This window comes from Emydura macquarii, unplaced genomic scaffold (assembly GCF_026122565.2).
Source record: "Emydura macquarii macquarii isolate MOO-44397 ecotype Brisbane River unplaced genomic scaffold, CSIRO-AGI_Emac_v2 contig_3720, whole genome shotgun sequence".
In the NCBI taxonomy this organism is placed as follows: Eukaryota; Metazoa; Chordata; order Testudines; family Chelidae; genus Emydura; species Emydura macquarii.
This window is the reverse complement of record NW_027133857.1, coordinates 66,564-86,919: the sequence shown is the minus strand read 5'-3', so window position 1 is coordinate 86,919 and position 20,356 is coordinate 66,564. Positions and strand designations below refer to the sequence as shown.

The following is a 20,356-nucleotide window of genomic DNA, read 5'->3' as shown; positions in this document are numbered from 1 at the left end:
ATCTTTATATTAATCTCACAGCGGATCACAAAGTTTACTGGTGCTCAATGATTTGTGCTGTTCTCTTTAGAAAGAGAATGGTTGTTGCCTGATTACGGGTCTCTAGTTCATTTGCAATTTTCAAATCTTGAATTGTCTGAGTATAATTTCCTTCTTTCTAATAGGTTGGTAGTGAAATAGAAACACTGAATCTGCAGGTGTCAGCCCTCTTCAAAGAACTTCAGGAGGCCCATGCTAAATTAAAAGAAGCTGAGCTGATCCAGAAGAGGCTTCAAGAAAAGTAAGGCTCAGAAAAGCAAATGTTCTGCTGAGATGCTTGATTGTACTGATGATAATCTTAATGTTCATAACCGCTTCCATATGGGAAGCTTAACAAGCTTTATAAACACTAACTAGTGTTTTGAGATCTACTTATGAAAAGCACCGTATTAGAACTAGTTGTTATTTATTATTTTATTATTGATTAAGCCGTGTAATCCTTCTGAGAAGTGGGTATGTATTATCCTCATTTTACGGGTGGGGAAACAGAGGCCCAGATCTCCAAAGGTATTTATGCATCTGACTTCCATTTATTTCAGTGGGGGTTAGGTGCCTAAAATACCTTTTGAGGATCTAGGCCACAGTGACTTTTGCAAAGCCTGAGATGCCACTGGGAGTCCAGCAGAGTTAGAAATAGAACTCAGGAGCCCTGATTTTCAGACTGAGGATTTAATCCTTCCAGATGTAAAGGGGTATTTCATTTGTTTTAAAATCACTCTAAGGAAGGGATTTGCAAGATTAAGAAAAGCAACTAAGGGCCCAATCTGAACCCTTCACAAGAGTTCTCCGCACACTTGAAAATCAGGCCACTTAATTAGGTGCATAAAAAAGAATATAAGAGCCTCACTTTAGGCACCCATATTTTTTAAACTCTTAACCATACTTCCCATCTTTGAGAGCATATCACATAACCTAAGGAAAAAGTATGGTCAATCCCATTTTTTTTTTCTTATGGTTGTGTATAGGGTTTTTCTTAAGTGCTCATGAAATAAGCTTTGGGGGATAAATTAATCACAAATAAAGGTTCTCTTTTTGTATAAAACACATCATAATGACTTCCATCAAGAAAGGGAAGATAAGCAGTCTCCTTCCTTTATCAGGTGTCAGATACTTGAAAGAAAAAACGCTGCCACTTCAGTAGATTTAGATGAGAAGCAGCAGCTCGTCTATACCATTAAGAAGCTAGAGCTTCAGGTGGAGAGCATGAAGTCGGAGATCAAACTGGAACAAACCAAAACGAAGGATGAAAAGTGAGTGTGACAAGATTTTGTACCTTACCAAGATATGTAGAGGTTAGGTGGGGGTAATGTGTCCAAGGAGTAACTGAATCTCAGATGTGACTGTTGTGTGCACACGCTCCCCTCACCCCCGTTAAATTGAGCTTGCAGAGATTAATCTGAACTGGATCCCTGGATCCAGATAGCCTCAAGTTATGAAAGTTTTGACTCTAGGTTCAAGCATTATAGCTCAAATCTCTCTCTACAATACACCCAAAGTGGATCTTCACATCCAAAGAACCCCAGACTCTGGGGAAATTCCACCTGTAACCTCTGACTCATGCCCTTCTTTAGCTGTGTGTAAGCTGTACTTTGCTCTCTCAGGGACATGTTTCTGATCTAAACTGACCCCTGCCTTCAAATCCTGGGTACACTGACCTACTGTGTCCAACTTGAGGATGAAAATGCAAACTGGCTTCCCCTTTTGGCTCCTTCCTTATGAAAGTTGAAGTGGATAGTTTGCTCAGCCTACTACTGTGGTGGTTTTTCTTTTATTTTTTTTTTTTTTTTTTTTTTTTTTTTTTTTTTTTTTAAATAACTAAGTTCTTCCTATGAGGCTGCACAAATACCCACAGTGCAATTTTTGGAAGAGTGCACATGGCCAGTTACCTGTATTCTGTCCCCAGAATGCAGCATGGAGCCCATCTCCCATTCCTCAGGAATTTCTGCAGGTTGGTAGTTTGTCCAGCAGTCAGCAAGTAATTTTCACTTGCCTGCACTAGGTTTAACTTTCCCAGGTCGCTACACAATGGGCATTTTCTTCACCTGGCTTACAAAAGAAAGTGGAAATGACACAGTTGAATTCTGTTTTGAGGATAAATCTGATGAACCTTCCCTCTGATGGTTATGGCTGCCCAGCCATGAAACTGAATTACTCCAGTCTCACATGCATAGAAATAAAATTGAGGCTAAGCTGTGAAGGGCCTTGAAAGTCAAGACAAGCAGTTTATGCTTGCAGATACTCAGCAAGGTCTACCAGGTGTTTCAGTACCTAGGCAGGTCAGTTGGATAATAATTTGTCTCTTTCTTGGACCCAAGAGCAGCAGTTATCTGCAGTGTTTGAACACAGTCGCATTAAGGAAAGCCGTGGGAACGGAACCTTACTCTCACGGGTACAAGACCGTACCCTGGATATTACTGAATGCTTGTAGACACATCAATGTTATTACTGGAAGGTCTGTGGTCATGAGCACAGTAGACCAGGGGAAGCAACCCAAATGGTTGAGAAGGCTCCAGGAGCATGGATGAAATCTGTGTCAAGACGCTCAGGGAGAGTAAGAGAAAAGGGTGTTAAGGCATGGGAAATACCAGTGCCTCTAAACTCTGCTGGAGTCAGTATTTTGGCGAGAATCTCCACAAAAAAGAGTCTGAAAAGAATTAACATCTAAGAAAGAATTAACAACTTAATTAAGAGGTACAGCTTCAAAAGCTTATCTCAGCCTGTTCTGTTTAATGAAGAGATGTTAAAAAGGTGACCGGATCATGGTCTACAAGCACCTACGTGGATAGTATATGGCTATTTAATTTAGCAGAAAAAAGCATAATGAGATCCAATGGCTGGAAGCTGAAGCTAGACAAATTCAATATGAAAATAAGGGACAAATTTTTAAAAGTGAGGGTAAGTAACCACTGGGGCAGTTTACCTATGGACATGGAGAATTCTCCTTCACTTGAAATCTTTAAATCCAGACTAGCTGCCTTTGCAAAAGATATGCTATATTTCACATGGAAACTATGAGCTTGATGTTGAAATTATTGGGTGAGATTCTTTGTTATACAGGAGGTCTGATTTTTAAATGATGGGAATGGTCCCTTCTGGACTTTAAATCTATGAAAAGATCAGCACCAGCAACCTTGAGAGAAGAGGATATAGTGAGGAAAGGCAACTTCTTATTGTCAAACTGACATAACCATTTGCAGGTTGTTGGTGTTTTGGGGGTTTTTTTTCCCTGTAAAAGTAAAAAGTCAGACTGGAGAATATCCTGATAGTTGAAATAGTCCTTCAGCTCTTTGGATTTTGGATGGGTGTCTCTTAAATCTTGGGGATTTGCAGGTTGGTTGGGAAGTAGTGATGGAAGAATCCTAAAGCAGGGGCCGGTGGAACAATTCAGCAAAATGGAAGATGATAGAAGGATCATTCCAAATATAATTTTTTTTGTCTTAAATAGGGCAAAGTATTCTGACTTGCAGGATACATATAGCAAGCTTCTCCCTGAACTCTCTGATGCAGTGAAAACCATTGAAGAACTAAAACACAAAGAGGTAAACTGGTTATGAAGAGAAATTGCAATGAATTTTAGGGGGAGAAATGAATGTGAATTGTAACAGTATTGTGGCTGAGGACTTTATGATTTTCAGCTTTACCATACACAAGTGGTTTTCAACCTATGGTCTGTGGACCCCTAGGGGTCTGCAGACTGTATAAGATTTTCAAAAGGGTCCACACCTCCATTTGAAATTTTAGGGGTCCGCAAATGAGAAAAGGTTGAAAACCACTGCCGTACACCATAGCCACATAGTTTTCATGACCTTGAATAGACTTTGCACCTTCTCCAAAAACACAATCCCCCCCTCCACTTCAACTAAAGGAGAACCACCCCTCTGCTGTGTTAGTGCTGGTATCCTCTGAAGGCTGCACGCCACAACAGTGCAACACATTTGCATGCATTTGAGCAGTTCTGAGTCTATCCCAACTCAAGAACGTGATGTTAGGCATCTAAATGTTAGTGTAATCTTAAGAAAGTAAGGTCTTTGGGTAGGTTGACCATATTTCCTTAAACCAAAAACGGGACACTGGGTAAATGGCAATGCCAGGCTGCCCGGGCCAGTCCTGCCATGAGGGGCTCCCCAAGCCCTGCCATGCAGGGCTGCCCCAGTGCTTAACTTGTGCAGGGGCATGTCAGGACTGAGCCCCAGCACCTCTAGGCTTGGCAGTTCATAGCCCCAGCACATCTGGACTCCTGACCAGCAGCTGCCGCTCTCTGGCCACCCAGCTCTAAAGGCAGTGCCAGCACCAGCAGCAGTGCAGAAGTAAGGGTGGCATGGCATGGTACTGCATGGCATTCTACTGCTACTGACGGCTATGCTGCCTGAATAAGTCATCAATAGGGACAAAAGCCCTATTTTGGGGGGGGAGGGGAGGGAAGGAGTCAGGATGTCCTGGGCAGAGCTGAAAAAGGGGACTGTCTCAGCCAAAATGGGACATATGGTCACTGAATCTTTGGGACAGGGACCATCTTTTTAGTTATGTTTTCACAGTACCTAGCATAATGGGGTCCCAGTCTCTGACTGGGCTTCAATACAAATAATAATGTACTATACAATATATGCAGGAAGAATGGGATGAATTAAGTCTTAGCGTTGAACTTTCTTGCTTTTCTCAGTACTATTAACAGAGATCTTCAGTATAAAAAAAGAGGGGAGATGTCATTCATAGCCTAAAGAGGTTCCATTTGGGCTTGGTACAGTGTGAGTAGATTGCTCAAAATGCAAGTTTTTAAATAAAAAGTTGAACAAGCAGCAATCGTGACTGATGAGAATTGTATATCTGGGAGCTGGAAATAGCTGGGAGCTGAATATTTTTTGTCCAAAAAGATTTATCAAGCTATATAAGTGGCTATTACAAATTAGTCTCTCACTAATTCTTCCTTGCAGTCAGAGAGAGTGGATAAAGTGGTGGTAGAGGAACTGAATAAAAAACTAGAGCTGGCGGAGACAGCTTTGGCTACAAAACAGCAACAGATGGATGAAATGAAGCAGACCATTGCTAAACAGGAGGAAGACCTTGAAACCATGACTGTCCTCCGAGCGCAGGTATGGGGCACCCTTCAGAAAAGCCTGGGAGGCTTGGATAGTTCCCCTTCCCACTGTTCAGAAACTGGAAGAAGAACCCTAATGTTTGAGCAATTACAAGAGTTCAGATGTATGCTCTTTCAGTTCCCCTGTTGGTCTTTGCAGACTCTGTACCTCTGTGAATTCCCAGCTACCATTCACCTTAATGGATGGGAATTCTGGGAACTAAATGAGTCTGGAACATGACACAGAGGTTGGCACCAGCAATAAAAATTTAGGTAGTCAAAAGGTGACTTTTGTTCTGCGTTTAAAGTTAAAGTGTATTTCTAGTGGTGGTTTTACTCAAGTTTATGAAGCCGTGGAGGGAAGCTGTGAATAAGAAGGCAGGCTGGTCTTGAACTGGAACTCTGGAGTTCTGGAAACAGTTCCTGCTCTGCCAGAGATTTGCTCTATGACCTTGACCAAGTCACTTACTGTCATTGCCTCACTCCTGTCTGTAAAATGGAGATGATGATGATGCCTGCTTTCCCACACCTTTTCTTTTTAGTTCTTTGAGCCTTGCACTATGTCTTCTCATATATATGTAGAATATCTAGCACAATGCAGGTGCTGATTTTGGTTGCGGCTTATAAGGGCTATTGAAATACAAATAACACACTGATTATTTTGGGGCCTACTCGAGGTTGACTGTTGGCAAATAGCATTAATTTATACACTGGCAGGATTAGATCTCGTCTAAATAGTAAACGCTGAACATGATTTTATTTTTTTCTGAGCAGATGGATGTTTATTGTTCTGACTTCCATGCTGAGAGAGAAGCAAGAGAGAAGATACACGAGGAAAAGGAGCAGTTGGCTGTACAGCTGGCGTACCTGCTACAGGAGAAACAGACCCACAAAGATCTTGCCAGGTGAGAAACTGATTAAGGGAAATTCCAAACAATTTTCTGACTGAGTCATCTTGTTGTCACTTGTGTTGGGGAGCTGGATGGAGGCTTGTTAAAGTGAATGCTAACTTTAACAAGTGTTTAAAGTCACAACAAACCTGTGCTCATCAATAAAGTTTTAAAAAAACCAACCTACAGAATCCATGGACTCGGCTCTGTGGTGATGATTAAGCAAGAAATTAGCCAGATGGAGGGGGAGAGGGGGAGATATATATATATATATATATATATATATATATATATATATATATATCAAACATCCAAAGGACTACAAAGGACTAAACTTAAACTGTACAATACCCTGTGAACTATGGAAGTATTAAAATTATTTGAGATATACAGTTAAACTCAGTGGGTGAAAACCTGGCCCCACTGACTTCAGTGGGGCCAGGATTTCACCTACAGACTGTCTCTAAACTGGATTAATCTGAAACCCCATTTATTCAAGGTTGTCAGGTCTCTTCTAAAACTCAGTCAATAGAAATAAACTGTACCTTAAAAGAAAACCAAACCAATCATTCTGTTCACCATCCAGCTATCTAGTATTTTGCTAGAAGGATCAATTCCCTAATTAAGGGCAGAAAGGTCTTCAGTCAATTATTTCAGCAGATTTTTGTTCTTCCTCTTGGGTTAACTTTTTTTTTTTTTTTTAAGAGGAAAAATCCAAATTGACTGATATCTAAGCTTTTATTTTATGATGGTAATATTTTATACTTCCATCAGAAGGATGTTTATTCCTGTGTCTGGTCCAAATTTCAATTTGGATATGTAGACCAAATATAAGTTAAATTCCCCAGGCACTTTCATTTTAATAGTTTTTTTCTTTTTGTCCTAAACTCTAATTCTGGTTATTCAGTGATTACTGCTGCTGTGCTGCACCCGAAATGAGTGCAGTCAGGGGTGGAGTGATATCTGGGTATACGTAGTCTATGAAGTGTAGTTTTTAAAAACACCATAATAAACAGATACTCCACATTTTAAAAAAAACAGAACAGTAAGAAGACCAAAGAAATGCCACTATGGCTGAACTACAGAGTAAAAGAGGTGGTTAGAGGCAAAAAGGCATCCTTTAAAAATTAGAAGTCCTATCCTACTGAGGAAAATAGAAAGGAACATAAACTTTGGCAAGTCAAGTGTAAAAAATATAATTAGGCAAGCCAAAAGAGAGTTAGAAGAGCAACTAGCAAAAGATACCAAAAAAACTCAGCAACTCTTTTTTTAAGTACATCAGAAGCAGGAAACTTACCAAACAAACAGTGGGGCCAGTAGATGATAGTAGTGCTAAAAGAGCACTTAAGGAAGACAAGGCCAGCTAAATGAATTCTTTTGCATTAGACTTCACTGCAGAGGATGGGAGGGAGGTTTTCCAGACCTGAGCTATTCTGTTTAGGTGACAAATCGGAGGCACTGTCCCAGACGGAGGTGTTGATAGGTGACATTTTGGAACAAATTGATAAATTAAACAGTAATAAGTCACCAAGAGTTCTGAAGCAACTCAAATGTGAAATTGCAGAACTACTAACTGCAGTACATAAACTATCATTTAAATCCGCTTCTGAACCAGACAACTGGAGGATAGCTAATGTAACGCTGATTGTTTTTAAAAAAAGACTTCAAAGATGATCCTGGCAATTACAGGCTGGTAAGCCTAATTTCAGTACCAGGCAAATTGATTGAAACTATAGTAAAGAACAGAATTATGAGTTACGTAAATGAACATGATTTCTTGGGGAAGAGTCAACACGACGTTTGTAAAGGAAAATCATGCCTCACCAATCTATTAGAATTCTTTGGGGGGGGGGGGGGGGGTCAACAAACATGGAGAAGGGTGATCCAGTGGCTATAGTATACTTGAACTTTCAGAAAACCTTTGACAAGGTCCCTCACCAAAGGCTCTCAAGAAAAGTAAGCGGTCATGGGATAAGAGGATAGGTCCTCTCATGGATCAGTAACTGGTTAAAAGTGTAGAAACAAAGTGTAGAAGTAAATGGTCAGTTTTTACAATGGAGAGAGGTAAATAGTGGGATCCCCCAAGGATCTGTACTGGGACCAGTGCTGTTCAACATGTTCATAAATGATCTGGAAAAAGAGGTGAACAGTGAGGTGGCAAAGTTTGCGTACAATACAAAATTGTTCAAGATAGTTAAGTCCAAAGCAGTCTGTGAAGGTATACAAAGGGATCTCACTGTGCTGGGTGACTGGGCAACAAAATGGCAAATGAAATTCAGTGTTGATAAATGCAAAGTAATGCACACTGGGAAACATAATCCCAACTATCCATACATAATGATTGGATCTAAATTATATGTTATCACTCAAGAAAGAGGTCTTGGAGTAATTGTGGATAGCTCTCTGAAAACATCCATTCAGTGTGCAACGGCAGTGAAAAAAAGCTAATAATGTTAAGAACCATTAGGAAAGGGGAGATAAGACAGTAACTATCATAATGCCACTATATAAGTCCATGATACACCCACACCTGGAAGACTGTGTGCAGTTCTGGTTGCCCCAACTCAAAAAAAGATCCATTAGAATTGGAAAAGGTACAGAGAAGGGCAACAAAAATGATTGGGGTATAGGACAGCATTCATATAAAGAGAGATTAAAAAGACTGGGACTGATCAATTTGGAAAAGAGATAACTCAGGGGGGATATGATAGAAGTCTATAAAATCATGAATGGTGTGGAAAAAGTGAATTGAGAAGTGTTGTTTACTCTTTCACATAACACAAGAACCAGAGGTCACCTGATTACATTAATAAGCAGCAGGTTTAAAACAAAAGAAAGTACTTCTTCATACAATGTACAGTCAACCAGGGGATGTTCTGAAGTCCAAAACTATAACTGGATTCAAAAAAAGAATTAGATAAGTTAATGAAGGATAGGTCCATGAATGGCTATTAGGCAAGATGGTCAGGGACACAACCCCATGCTCTGGATGTCCCTAAGCCTCTGACTCCAGAAGCTGTGAGTGGACGACTCTCACTTAAGGCAATACAATCGAAGAGAGCTGAGGACCTGAAACTAAATTGTTTCTGCAAGTATTTTACATAAATGCACTCTGCTGTGTTCAGAACATGGAAGACAAATAGACATAAGACTGTTTAGTCATTGAGGCCGGAAGGGATCATGATCATCTAATCTGACCTCCTGTACATCACAGGCCACAGAACCTTATGCTTCCCCCGCTCCTATAATAGGACCATAATCTCTGGCTGAATTACTGACATCCTCAAATCTTGATTTAAAGAGTTCAAGTTAAAAGGAATCCACCATTTACTGTAGTTCAAACGAGCAAGAGACCCATGCCACACGCGGCAGAGAAAGGCCATAAAATTAACCAGAGTCTCTGCCGATCTGACCTGGGGGGATTTCATTCCCCCAAATATGGCGATCAGTTAGACACTGAACATATGGGCAAGATCCACCATCCAGACATCTAGGAAAGACTTGGAGCCCTCCCCATCTAGTGTCCCATCTCTGGCTGTAGGAGATATTTGCTAATAGTCACGGATTGTCTACAATGCCATACGACCAATCTCATCATGCCATCCCCTCTCATAAACTTACCAAGTTCAGTCTTGAAAGAGGTTAGATTTTTTTGCCCCCACTACTCCCTTTGGAAGGCTGTTCCAGAACTTTACTCTTCCGAGGGATAGAAACCCTCATCTAATTTCAAGTCCAAATTTGTTAATGGCCAATTTATATCCAATTGTTCTTGTGTCAACCCTGGCCCTTAATTTAAACAGCTCCTCTGCCTCCCTGGTGTTTATCCCTCTGATGTATTTAGAGAGAGATTGTATTTCCTCTCATCCTTCGTTTGGTTAGGCTAAACAAACCATGGTCTGTAAATCTCTTATAAGATTCTTCTGATCATCCTAGTAGCCCTTCTTCTGTACCTGTTCCAGTTGGAATTCCTCTTTCTTAAACATAGGAGCCCAGAATTTTACATAATAATCAAGATGAGGTATCACCAGTACCATGTCCAATGGTACTAACACTTCCCTGTTTCTACTGGAAAGACCTCACCTGATGCATTCTAGGATTCAGTTAGCCTTTTTCATAGCCATATCACGTTGACAGCTCATCATCTTCCTGTGATAGACATGGGTTTATTGGTCATTCTCCTCTATTGCTAACAACTGATAAGTCCCTAACTTATAGCAGAAATTCTTGCTGTTGGTCCCTAAATGAATTACCTTGTACTTTACACTATTAAATTTCATCCCATTTCTATTACTCCAGTTTTCAAGGTCATCCAAATCTCCTTATATGATATTCTGGTCTTCTCCTTGTGCATTAAATGATTAAAGTCCTTAAAATGTTCCAAAGTACAGAGTTCTCAACACTTCTCCCAGAGCAGAAGCCTCTCTGTTGATGCCATGCTACTTTAAAATTCTTCCCTTCAGCAATTCATATCAAACAATCCTCTGGCTTTCCCTATTGTTTGAGGTTAGACCAGATTTCTCTTAACAGGTTTTGTCTCTGGGCTTGAAAATGATACCCCATTAACTACTTTAATCTCTGCAGAAGCTCTTTGGTGGAAATGCAAAGTCGTCACGGAGCCAGAGCATCAGCGGATCAGGATCATTCGCCTCAACTTGTACAAAGAGGTAAATTAACAGAAGAGAAATCTTCTGGGATCAAATCCTGGGCCTAGCTTTGCGATGCCCAGTAAAAGCCAGCTTCACATTGTTGCCAGGCCAGTCAGTGGCACAAGATTGATCACTCTTAGGATTGCTCTGTCTTAGCTCAACAGCCCATAGGGGCTTTTTGTAACTGAAGATAGGTCAGCAATTGCACCTCCCTGGCTAGGGTCCACAGGGATCAGTCTGTCATTTTGCCAGCACTAAATTCACATTTTCATGAAAGAGTGAAAATCTAGTTTAATAAAGTGGTTGATCTTTAATGCTCTTTGTTTGCAGGAACTGATAATCCGGACTGGCAACAGCAGAGGAATATTCCAATGCATTCCTGTCCCAAGTGTGGAGAAATTCTACCTGACATGGACACGCTTCAGATCCATGTTATGGACTGTATCATCTGACTGCTGATCTCCAACTGTTCATAAATGGGAATGTTCACCTGCCAAGCAAATGCATTCTTTCCCTGTAGAATAGGACCTGATCCTACTCCCAGGGAAGTTTTACGGGTTTTTCCTCTCATTTCACTGATGACAGGGTAACACTTTTTTTTTTTTTTTTTTTTTTTTTTTTTAAAAGCATTTCTGTTTGCTTTAGGGAAGAGAGAATTTTCACAGTGTAAAATGGGTTGCTGATTTACGGAACTCCACATATGTCTGCTGTGGTGGAATCTTTAACCGTCCTCTAACAACAAATTCCATTTCTCATAGTTTATGATCACTCAGAATGGAGGATGATTCACAGTAGCTGACTGAATTAATGCAGTCAAAGGAGAGACAAAAGAGAGGTGTCCATTTATATATGAGAGATGAAGTAGTTACAGACTTAATCAGGAAGTTAACTCTCATGTTTGAGAAGCTTTTAATAAAATGGAATAGTTTGGATTCATTACACACATGAAATGAATCCTGCTCTTGCGTTGAATAGCAGTTTTTATTGAATTCCCTGTAACAAGGCTAATCTGATGTTAGATTCTTGGTGGTTTGTGTACTCTTTGCTTTAACCAGATGTGGGCAAAGTATAAGATGAAATTGATTGGGACTGAAATATGTAGCCACTGCTACGTTAAAGTTATTTGGCTTTATAGAACAGGTCACAGTTTAAAGAAACTGTATTTACTCTTCAGTTGTAATAAATTCACCTGAACTTGTACAGTAGATCTCAACATATTTTGCTGGAAACAGGTAGGGTGGATGTAACTTAATCATTTAGGAGAGTTAATTGAGTTTCACATTTATGACCCAAAAATAAAACTGTTGCAAAACACAAGAACCAACTTTGCCGCTTGTGCGTATTTTAGATCTTTATTCTATTCTAGTTTGTTTTTGTCCATTTAGCCTATGTTTGCAATAGGAAACTGTGTTGGGCCAGCTCTTTTGATGCGTTCAGAGGTGTGTGTGATCTTTGCTTATATAATACCAAGTCAAAAAACTGTCACCACCTTCCTCTAGAACTGTAGTGGGATTCCAGCGCAGTCCCTCAATCAGCTGCTGTTGCTGAATTACAATTGAAATCTACAACACAAAATGGAGTGTGACAGCGCAAAAACAAAACAAAAAACAGGACTGCACATCAAATAATGTGAAGGACTATTGGAATGAGGATTGTAATACAAAAAAAATATTGAGCCTGATCTTGTACTCATTCAGATGAAAGTCCCACTGACTTCACAGGGAGAAATCTCATTTGTAAGAACTGCAGGGTTAGAGTCCTGTCTGTTCAGCTGATGGAATTGTTAAATTTGTTGCTACAAACTACTGGTCCCAGAACTTGGATCATACTTAGTAAATGAGCACCAAGGATAAAGCTGCGTGTGATGCAAAAGGAATGTAATTTGTTTGCAAATAGTTGCTGACCAAAATTCAAAACCATGGGGAATATAGAACTGGCAGAGCGGGAAGGCCAAAAGATTGTTGCAGAATCTCAGCACATATGTAGAAAAACTTTTGAGTACCCACAATGAGGTGCACACACCTATCCTCTTGCTGTTTCTGTAAAGCAAGTGTTACTGTATTGCTTGCACTCTGCCTCTATGACTGCCAGATCCCTAGCCTCTATTGGAATGGCATTGGCTTGGTTCGTTAAGTTGTATGACTGTTCTAGGCATCATGTGTTGCTTGAAATGGTGAGCTGCACAAAAAAACTCTTCCTGCTCCAGACCTCAGTAAGACAAGATAATGACCTCTCACAAAGATAGCTAAGTTAAATACCTGCATTGTGTAGCATTGATCATTGATGGCTAATAGGGTGCACCATGGTGTTTCGACTGTGCAATTTTCCAAAGTTGAGGGGAGGCATAATTGTATATACCAGATGTAGATAGTCAGTATTTTTCATTCATTATTTCTTGGTTTGCTCTTATATTTTTGAAGTTGACCGTTATATAATAACCATGAATGTTCCAATCTATTACTGCTCACATTAGTATTGTGTAGTATTAAAGCTTATGTCCTTATTAGGCTGCCGTCATTAGAAAGACTGACTTCACATTTAGGAAGTCAGTTCACAAGTGCTGAACTTTAATTGCAGTCAGTGGGAGCAATAAGTACTTGGACCTATGAAAAATCATGCACACAAGAACAAGTAGGATGACATGAGTAGGGATGACATGACATCTAGTAGAGAAGGCGGTACTTCTACACAAATGTGAGGAACAACAATGTGCAAGCAAAGTCTTATTTTTTTATAGCTGGTACTTTGAATTTCTTGTACCTTTTCATTCAAGGATCCTCAGCATATTTTACCAACAGGAAGGCCCAGTCTACAATTCAAAGTTTGTTGATGCAAGTTACAACAGCATACAGCTACCAGAGTTAGTATATTGCTTGACGTGCATATTTGCCTCTTGTGTCGGCGCAGTGCATGCTCTCACCAAGAGCTCATGTGTTGAGGCACAGGGCCGTGCACCATGTGTAGGTATCCCAGTGTGCAACCCACCACCATTCAGTGGTCTTTTGGGTGGTTTTGGCAAAGCACGGCAGCTCAAACGACTCGTGAAGTGGTGATGGGAAACAAGGGGGAACAACTTCTCATAATGCAATGTTCTCTATCCCATAACTTTTGTGCCTGTTTTCAATTTCCCACAAACCCCCATGGGACTTGTCACTGTCCGCCATCTTTGATAGGAGCACAGAGATGGCACAAGTCATCACTATTGTCATGAGCGTTGCAAACACAGGACACACTATCCTCTGGTATTTGCAGAGCTGCAACAAGAACCCCCAGAGAACACGATGATTTCCTGGCAGTCAGTTTGCTGTGGGACAGAGAGAGAACCAATTCAAGGTTGTTGGTGGCATGCACAGAGCAACTGCAAATGCTGAAGCGCTGCTTCTGGGCCCAAGAAACAAGCACTGACTGGTGGGATTGCATTGTAATGCAGGTTTGAGATGATGAGCAGTGGCCACAGAACTTTTGGATGCGCGAGGCTATATTCCTGGATCTGTGTGCCAACTTTGCCCGAGCCATTCAATTCAGGGACGCCAAACTGAGAGCTGTACTGACAGTGGAGAAGCGAGTGGTGATCACACTGTGCAAATTTACAACACTGGATTGCTACTGGTCAGTGGACAGTCACTTTGGAGTGGAAAAACCCCTGTGTGGGGACAGTTGCCACGCAAGTGTGCAGGGCCATTAATCATGTCCTGCTATGCAGAACTGTGACTCTCTGCAGCGTGCAGAACAAAGTTGATGGCTTTGCAGCTATAGGTTCCCAAACTGCAGTGGAGCAATAGACAGCATGCATATCTCCATTCTGACCCCAGACCACCTTGCCACAGTGTATAGCTGCAGAAAGGGCTACTTTTCCATAGTTATGCAAGCGTTGATGGATCATTGGGGATGCTTCACTGACATCAGTGTTGGCTGTGTCATACACTTACATCTTTAAGAACACAGGACTATTTAGAAAGCTACAAGCAGGGACCTCCTTTTGCAGCCAGCAGATTACCATCAGCAGTGTTGAAGTGCCAACAGTGTTCCTGGGGGATCCAGGCTACCCCTTACTCCCCTGGCTCGTGAAGCTGTACATCAGCCACCTAAACCGCACCAATGACCATTCAACTACAGACACAGCAGATGCAGAATGACAGTTGAATGTGCCTGTGGTAATTAAAAGGGGGGGGATGTTTACTCACTAGACTGGATCATAGTGAGAAAAATATCCCCATGGGCATAGGTGCCTGTTGTTTGTGTCCTGCGTAATGTGTGTGAAGCAAAAGGGGGAGGGGGAGCAGCTGTCTGTGGAGTTGGAATAGCCAGACATACGGGCTAGCAGATGAGCTCAATGGAGGAGCTATGTGGCTTAGGGAGGCTTTGAAAGAGCACTTTTAACAGAGAACCACAGAGGCGGCAGTTTGGGGGCCTGTTAGAAATTGTGTGGTGTTTGCTGCACACGTGCATAGAGCAGTGACAGAGCACTTCAAGTGCTTGCTCATGTCCATTCCACTAGAGGTGTGTGCATGCCTCCGTACATGGTTACCCGGAACCTTTTTCCCCTTAACAGATCCCGTAGGGCTGGCTCCAGTGCTCCCTGGAGCCCCGCGCGCATGCCGCAGTATATGAGGTGCTGCCGGCCCTACGCCCCCTCAGTTCCTTTTTTCTGCCCATGACAGCTGCTGGAACTAGCCTTGTTCTCAGCAAGTACTATTCCCCTTGTTTGGACTTGTTTGATATTCTAAGTTAGTTTTAGTTAGTTAAGTAGTTAAGTGTTGTTCAGAGTAGTTAGAGAGAAAAGAGAAGTGTAAGATCTGCAGGGCTTTCAAACCGACCCGCTCCACCTCGGTACAGAGCGCACCGCCCTTGACGCAGCACTGCGCAACATCGCCGGCACCGAAGAGGAGGAAGCAGTGCATGGAGCACGGAAACTCCCCTGTGCCATCAGTACGGGCAGGGTCAAGTACGGAGATGCACCGGACCGTGCCCGTCGAGTCTTCTCCGGTGCCTGCATCTCCGGTCAGGGAGCCTCCCCCGACTCCTGGGAGTGGGAAAGTGCCCCTGCCGACGCCGTCAACACCGGAGGCTTTTCAGGCGGCAAGAGCCTTGTTGGCCTTGCCTACAGCACCTCCGCCCCCACCTCCGCCGAGGGAGAAGGAGCCGATGTCATGGGGGAAACCTGTGTTGGGTCCCCCTGAAGGGTGGTGGGGATCCCCGGCATGGGGAGGAAGATCTCCCACCAGACGGTCTCCGAGGGTAGAGCAGAACCGCTCCCCAATAGTCGCTCCAGGTCGGTGTTGTCGAGCCGACCTGCACCGATACAGGATGTGGAGTCTCCCTCTCGGCGCCGACATTGATCCCCGGCACCGGAGGCAGCTTATGCCAGGAGGTGGCACCGGTCGAGGTCTGCCAGGCGGCGCTCGGACAGCTCCTGTTCCAGATCCCCGGCACCGAGAAGTTCGCCCATACCTAGACTGCGCAGAACCCAGTCACCGTCTGAGGACACCAGTCCACGACGCGGAACCAGGTCGCTGGAGTCCAGCTCGGCACCGAGGAGTTCGGAGCGGCACCGACCTCGGTCACCAAAGGTGTCTGCAGGGCCGCAAAGCAAGTGGCAGCGGAAATCATCGGTACCGAGACGATGGTCCGGTACCTCTAGCTCTTTGGAGTGCACCTCCGTTCGCGGCACCGCTTACGGTGATGGAGGCAGTCCTCATCGTCCTCCAGGTCAGAGGCGTCGAGAGGGTGGTCCCCGGCATGGAAGGGTGCCCCCCGGCATGGAAGGGTGCCCGGGGCTGAGGACATACATGGCACCGCTGGTCCAGGGCTTCTGACTATGAGGATGTTTCAGGGTCTCCCAAGGGGGACAGTTGTTGGGAGAGTCGACACCCCCACAAAGCACCACAGCCTGTGGTGTAGTCAGCCCTGGGTAGGCCCCAGGGACAATGGCCACAACAATGGCCTTATTGGGCCCCATAGGGTATCCAGATGGGGCCGGGGCCCCAACCCATTATATCATCGGGGGTGCAGTTTGTGCCTCCAGCACAGGAGAAGCCCCATAGACACCACTCCTCGGACAAGGAGTTGGACTCCATGGAGGGACCCTCAGGAGGTGCAATCCTTCGCCAGGAGGGGGGCGCACCCGCAGGACGCACCTTGGCAGTCTTCTTCCTCCTCACCGGACGAGGCAGTCTCCCGGGACCACTTGGCGCCACTGGAGGGTTTCAGGCGCACCAGGAGCTGCTCAAGAGGGTGGCCTCCAACTTGGGGCTGGAGGTGAAGGAGTTGGAAGAAGCCGATGCTAGCCTCTTTAATATGCTGGCGGCGGCTGCCCCAGCGAGAGTGGCCCTCCCGGTCCACAAAAGGGTCCTTAAGATTGTAAAGGCCCTGTGGCAAACCCCTTCCTCGATCGCCCCTACGTCAAAGGTGGCAGAGAAAAATATTACATCCTGACCGAAGGGTTTGAGTGTTTGTTCACTCAACCCGCCCCGGGAACCCTGGTAGTAGAGGCGGCTAACCAGCGAGACAGGCAAAGTCAGCCAGGGTCCACTCCCAAGAACAAGGGCAATAAGAAGCTGGACTTGTTTGGGAGAAAGGTTTATTCCACGGCAAGTCTGCAGTTCAGGATTGCCAACCATCAGACCCTCCTGGGCAGATATAATTTTAACTTGTGGGACTCCCTCAGGCGGTTCGCTGAGGCCCTGCCCCAGGACCAGGCCACAGACTTTACCAGCATTGTGGAGGAAGGAACCACGGTAGCTAGGGCAATGCTCCAGACGTCCTGTGACGCTGCTGACTTGGCGGGTAGGGCCATAGCCTCCGCCATCTGTATGAGACGGTGCTCATGGCTGCAATCCTCGGGCCTGTCCCAGGAGGAGCAGCAATCGATTCAGGACCTCCCCTTTGATGGGTCGGCCCTATTGTCCGACCAGACCGATGCGAAGTTGCATGGTCTGAAGGACTCCAGGGCCATGCTTTTCTCCCTGGGTCTTTACACGCTCCAATTTTCCAGGTGTCAGTCACGGCCCCAGGCGCAGCAGCAGCCAAGGCCTATGCCCAGGCCTTTTCAATCGTATAGAAATAGGGGGTTTAGAAGAAGGAATCAGCCCCCTAGCTCGTCCTCAGCTCCCCAGCAGGGGCCCTCCAGGAAGTCGGGCAACCAGAGGAGGCAATTTTGATGGTGCGCCCGAGGATGGTGCCCCGACAGCTCTCCTGCTGTCCCGGGGTATTCCGCCCAGCCTCTTGCCTATACAGGCGATCCTGGAGTACCTGCTCCAGCTAAAGCTCCAGGGTCTGATGTTGGCCTCGTTGACGGTTCACCTGGTGGCCATTTCGGCCTTCCATCAGCTGCTAGAGGGGAGATCCCTGTTCTCCCATCCCATGTCGGTCAGGTTCCTCAAGGGGGTGGAGAGGCTTTATCCGCAGGTCCGTGACCCGGTGCCTCCCTGGGATCTCAACCTGGTCATCTCGAGACTCACAGGGCCCCCCTTTGAGCCCATGGCTTCATGTCCTCTGGTCAGCCTTTCATAGAAGGTAGCCTTCCTGGTGGCCATTACCTCAGGCAGGAGGGTTTCCGAGATTAGGGCCTTGACCTCGGAGCCCCCTTATACAGTATTCTATAAGGGTAAGGTTCAGCTGAGGCCGCATCCAGCCTTCCTGCCCAAGGTGGTTTCCCAATTTCATTGTAATCAAGATATTTTTCTCCCCGTGTTTTTTCCCAAACCGCACGGTTCGGAAGAGGAGAGGAGATGGCATTCGCTGGACATGAGACGACCCCTGGCCTTCTACATCGAGTGTACAGAGCCGTTCCGGAAATCGACGCAGCGGCTAATCAGATGAAAGGCTCATCTGTCTCCACCCAGCGCATCTCCTCGTGGATTACATCATGCATCAAGTTCTGCTACGAGCAGGCAAGGGTGCCACTTCCGGGAACCGTCACAGTGCACTCAACCAGAGCTCAAGCCTCGTCTACAGCCTTCCTAGAGAGAGTGCCCCTGAAGGACATCTGCAAAGCTGCCTGCTGGTCGTCGGTGCACACCTTCACGTCCCACTACGACATCGTCCAGCAGGCGAAAGAGGACGCGGGATTCGGCAGAGCGGTGCTGAGGGCAGCTCACCGGTATCTCTTACCCCCGTCTAAAGGTATTGCTTGTTAGTCACCTATAGTGGAATGGACATGAGCTATCTCTCGAAGAAGAAAACAAGGTTACTTACCAGTAACTGATATTCTTCAAGATGTGTTGCTCATGTCCATTCCACAGCCCACCCCCCGTCCTCGCTGCCGGAGTTGGCAGAAAGAAGGAACAGAGGGGACCTAGGCCTGGCAGCGCCTCACATACTGTGGCATGTGTGCGGGACTCCAGGGGGCGCCGGAGCCAGCCCTACGGGATCTGCTAAGGGGAAAAAAGTTCCGGGTAACCATGCACAGAGGTGTGCACTCACCTGTAGTAGAATAGACATGAGCAACACATCTCGAAGAACATCAGTTACTGGTAAGTAATCTTGTTTTATTAACGTTGAGAGGTTTGCTGTACATTAGATTATTACCAAGTTTAGCACATGGGCTGTGAGTGTACAAGACCACTACTTTCAGTGCCAGCAGGCATTATATACACCATGTGTTGTAAACTAGTAAAGATAAATAACTAACTAAACAAGTGTTACTCAGTAAAAAAAAAACAGTACCTACCAAAAAAAAAAAATCTGAAGGACATAATAGTAAAATTTAGGAGCACTAAATAAACAAGGGAAAGGAACATTAATGCCCATTGTAGCTATACAAACTGCAGCTGTGGCTCTGACATGTCCGTTTAGCCGATGCTGTGGTTGTCCATGCTTTCACCCAGTGTGGAGGGGTCGGGGTACACATGCTAGCCCTCAGCCACGAGGCATGCTGAGGGGGTGTGTAGGGAGGCACTATGTTGCAGTTCTCCATAGACTGCAATGGGAGTTGAGCCTAGGTTTGTTGAACCGGGAGGTTCACAAGAGTCTGCAGCATTTGAGTTTGCTGTTGGAGAAGCCTCATTACGTCCTGGTGCATACCTCTCTCCTTTTGCTGCACCTTTCTCCTGTCCACTCTTTCTTCCTAGTCTGCAATGTTCACCCTCCAGGCCTTCTGTTCAAGGTCTGATGCTTGAAGAATCTTACAGAACATGCATTCTCTTTTCTCTTCATCTGCTCAGTCATCCTGCCAGTATGGAGAGTGCTCCTCAACACCACAGCGACTGCAGCTACAAATAAAACACCACGATGCCATTGTCAGGATAGCAGGAACAGAAAGCAAAACTGAAGCTTAAGAACTCCCCGCCTTCCCATGCTCCCCTAAAGAATTAAACAAGACGAGCATCTTGACACTTCTGCTCTGGAGTTCCTGAGCCTCAGTGCTATTCTCAGCTCAAGCCATGGTGGGTATGACCCGCTAGTGGTAAGGAGAAGAGAGAATTGCTCGGTTGCATGAAACAAGGAGTATAGATAGGACAGTGGTATTGAATACTGGCACCGTTATCCACAGGTGGTGGTGGTACCTGATCTCTCACTCCTGAGAGTAACAAAGGCAGAGAGAGCACAGCTGTTGGTGCTGTCCCAAACCGCCTAGATCCATATGCCGCTATCCTGTTTACTGCCATTGTGCCTGCTGAAGTTTTCACTGCCTGGCATGGGAAAGCATCCTACCGTGGCAGGAGAAATAAGGCTGTTATCCATAGAAACTTTCGAGAGAAGATTGC

At 44.7% G+C, this 20,356-nt stretch overlaps 1 protein-coding gene across 5 annotated transcripts in view; it reads left to right on the top strand.

Moving 5' to 3' along the window:
- Positions 1-11,969, top strand: part of OPTN (optineurin) — a 36,493-nt gene extending 24,524 nt beyond the window's left edge. For all 5 annotated transcript variants that reach the window (XM_067537301.1, XM_067537300.1, XM_067537298.1 and 2 more), the window contains exons 8-14: positions 165-280; positions 1,140-1,289; positions 3,485-3,578; positions 4,971-5,129; positions 5,888-6,018; positions 10,585-10,667; positions 10,980-11,969. In XM_067537301.1, the coding sequence (XP_067393402.1) occupies positions 165-280; positions 1,140-1,289; positions 3,485-3,578; positions 4,971-5,129; positions 5,888-6,018; positions 10,585-10,667; positions 10,980-11,101 (855 nt within the window). In that variant the 3' untranslated portion in view covers positions 11,102-11,969. The remainder of the gene's footprint in view (positions 1-164; positions 281-1,139; positions 1,290-3,484; positions 3,579-4,970; positions 5,130-5,887; positions 6,019-10,584; positions 10,668-10,979) is intronic.
- The last annotated feature ends 8,387 nt before the right edge of the window (positions 11,970-20,356 follow it).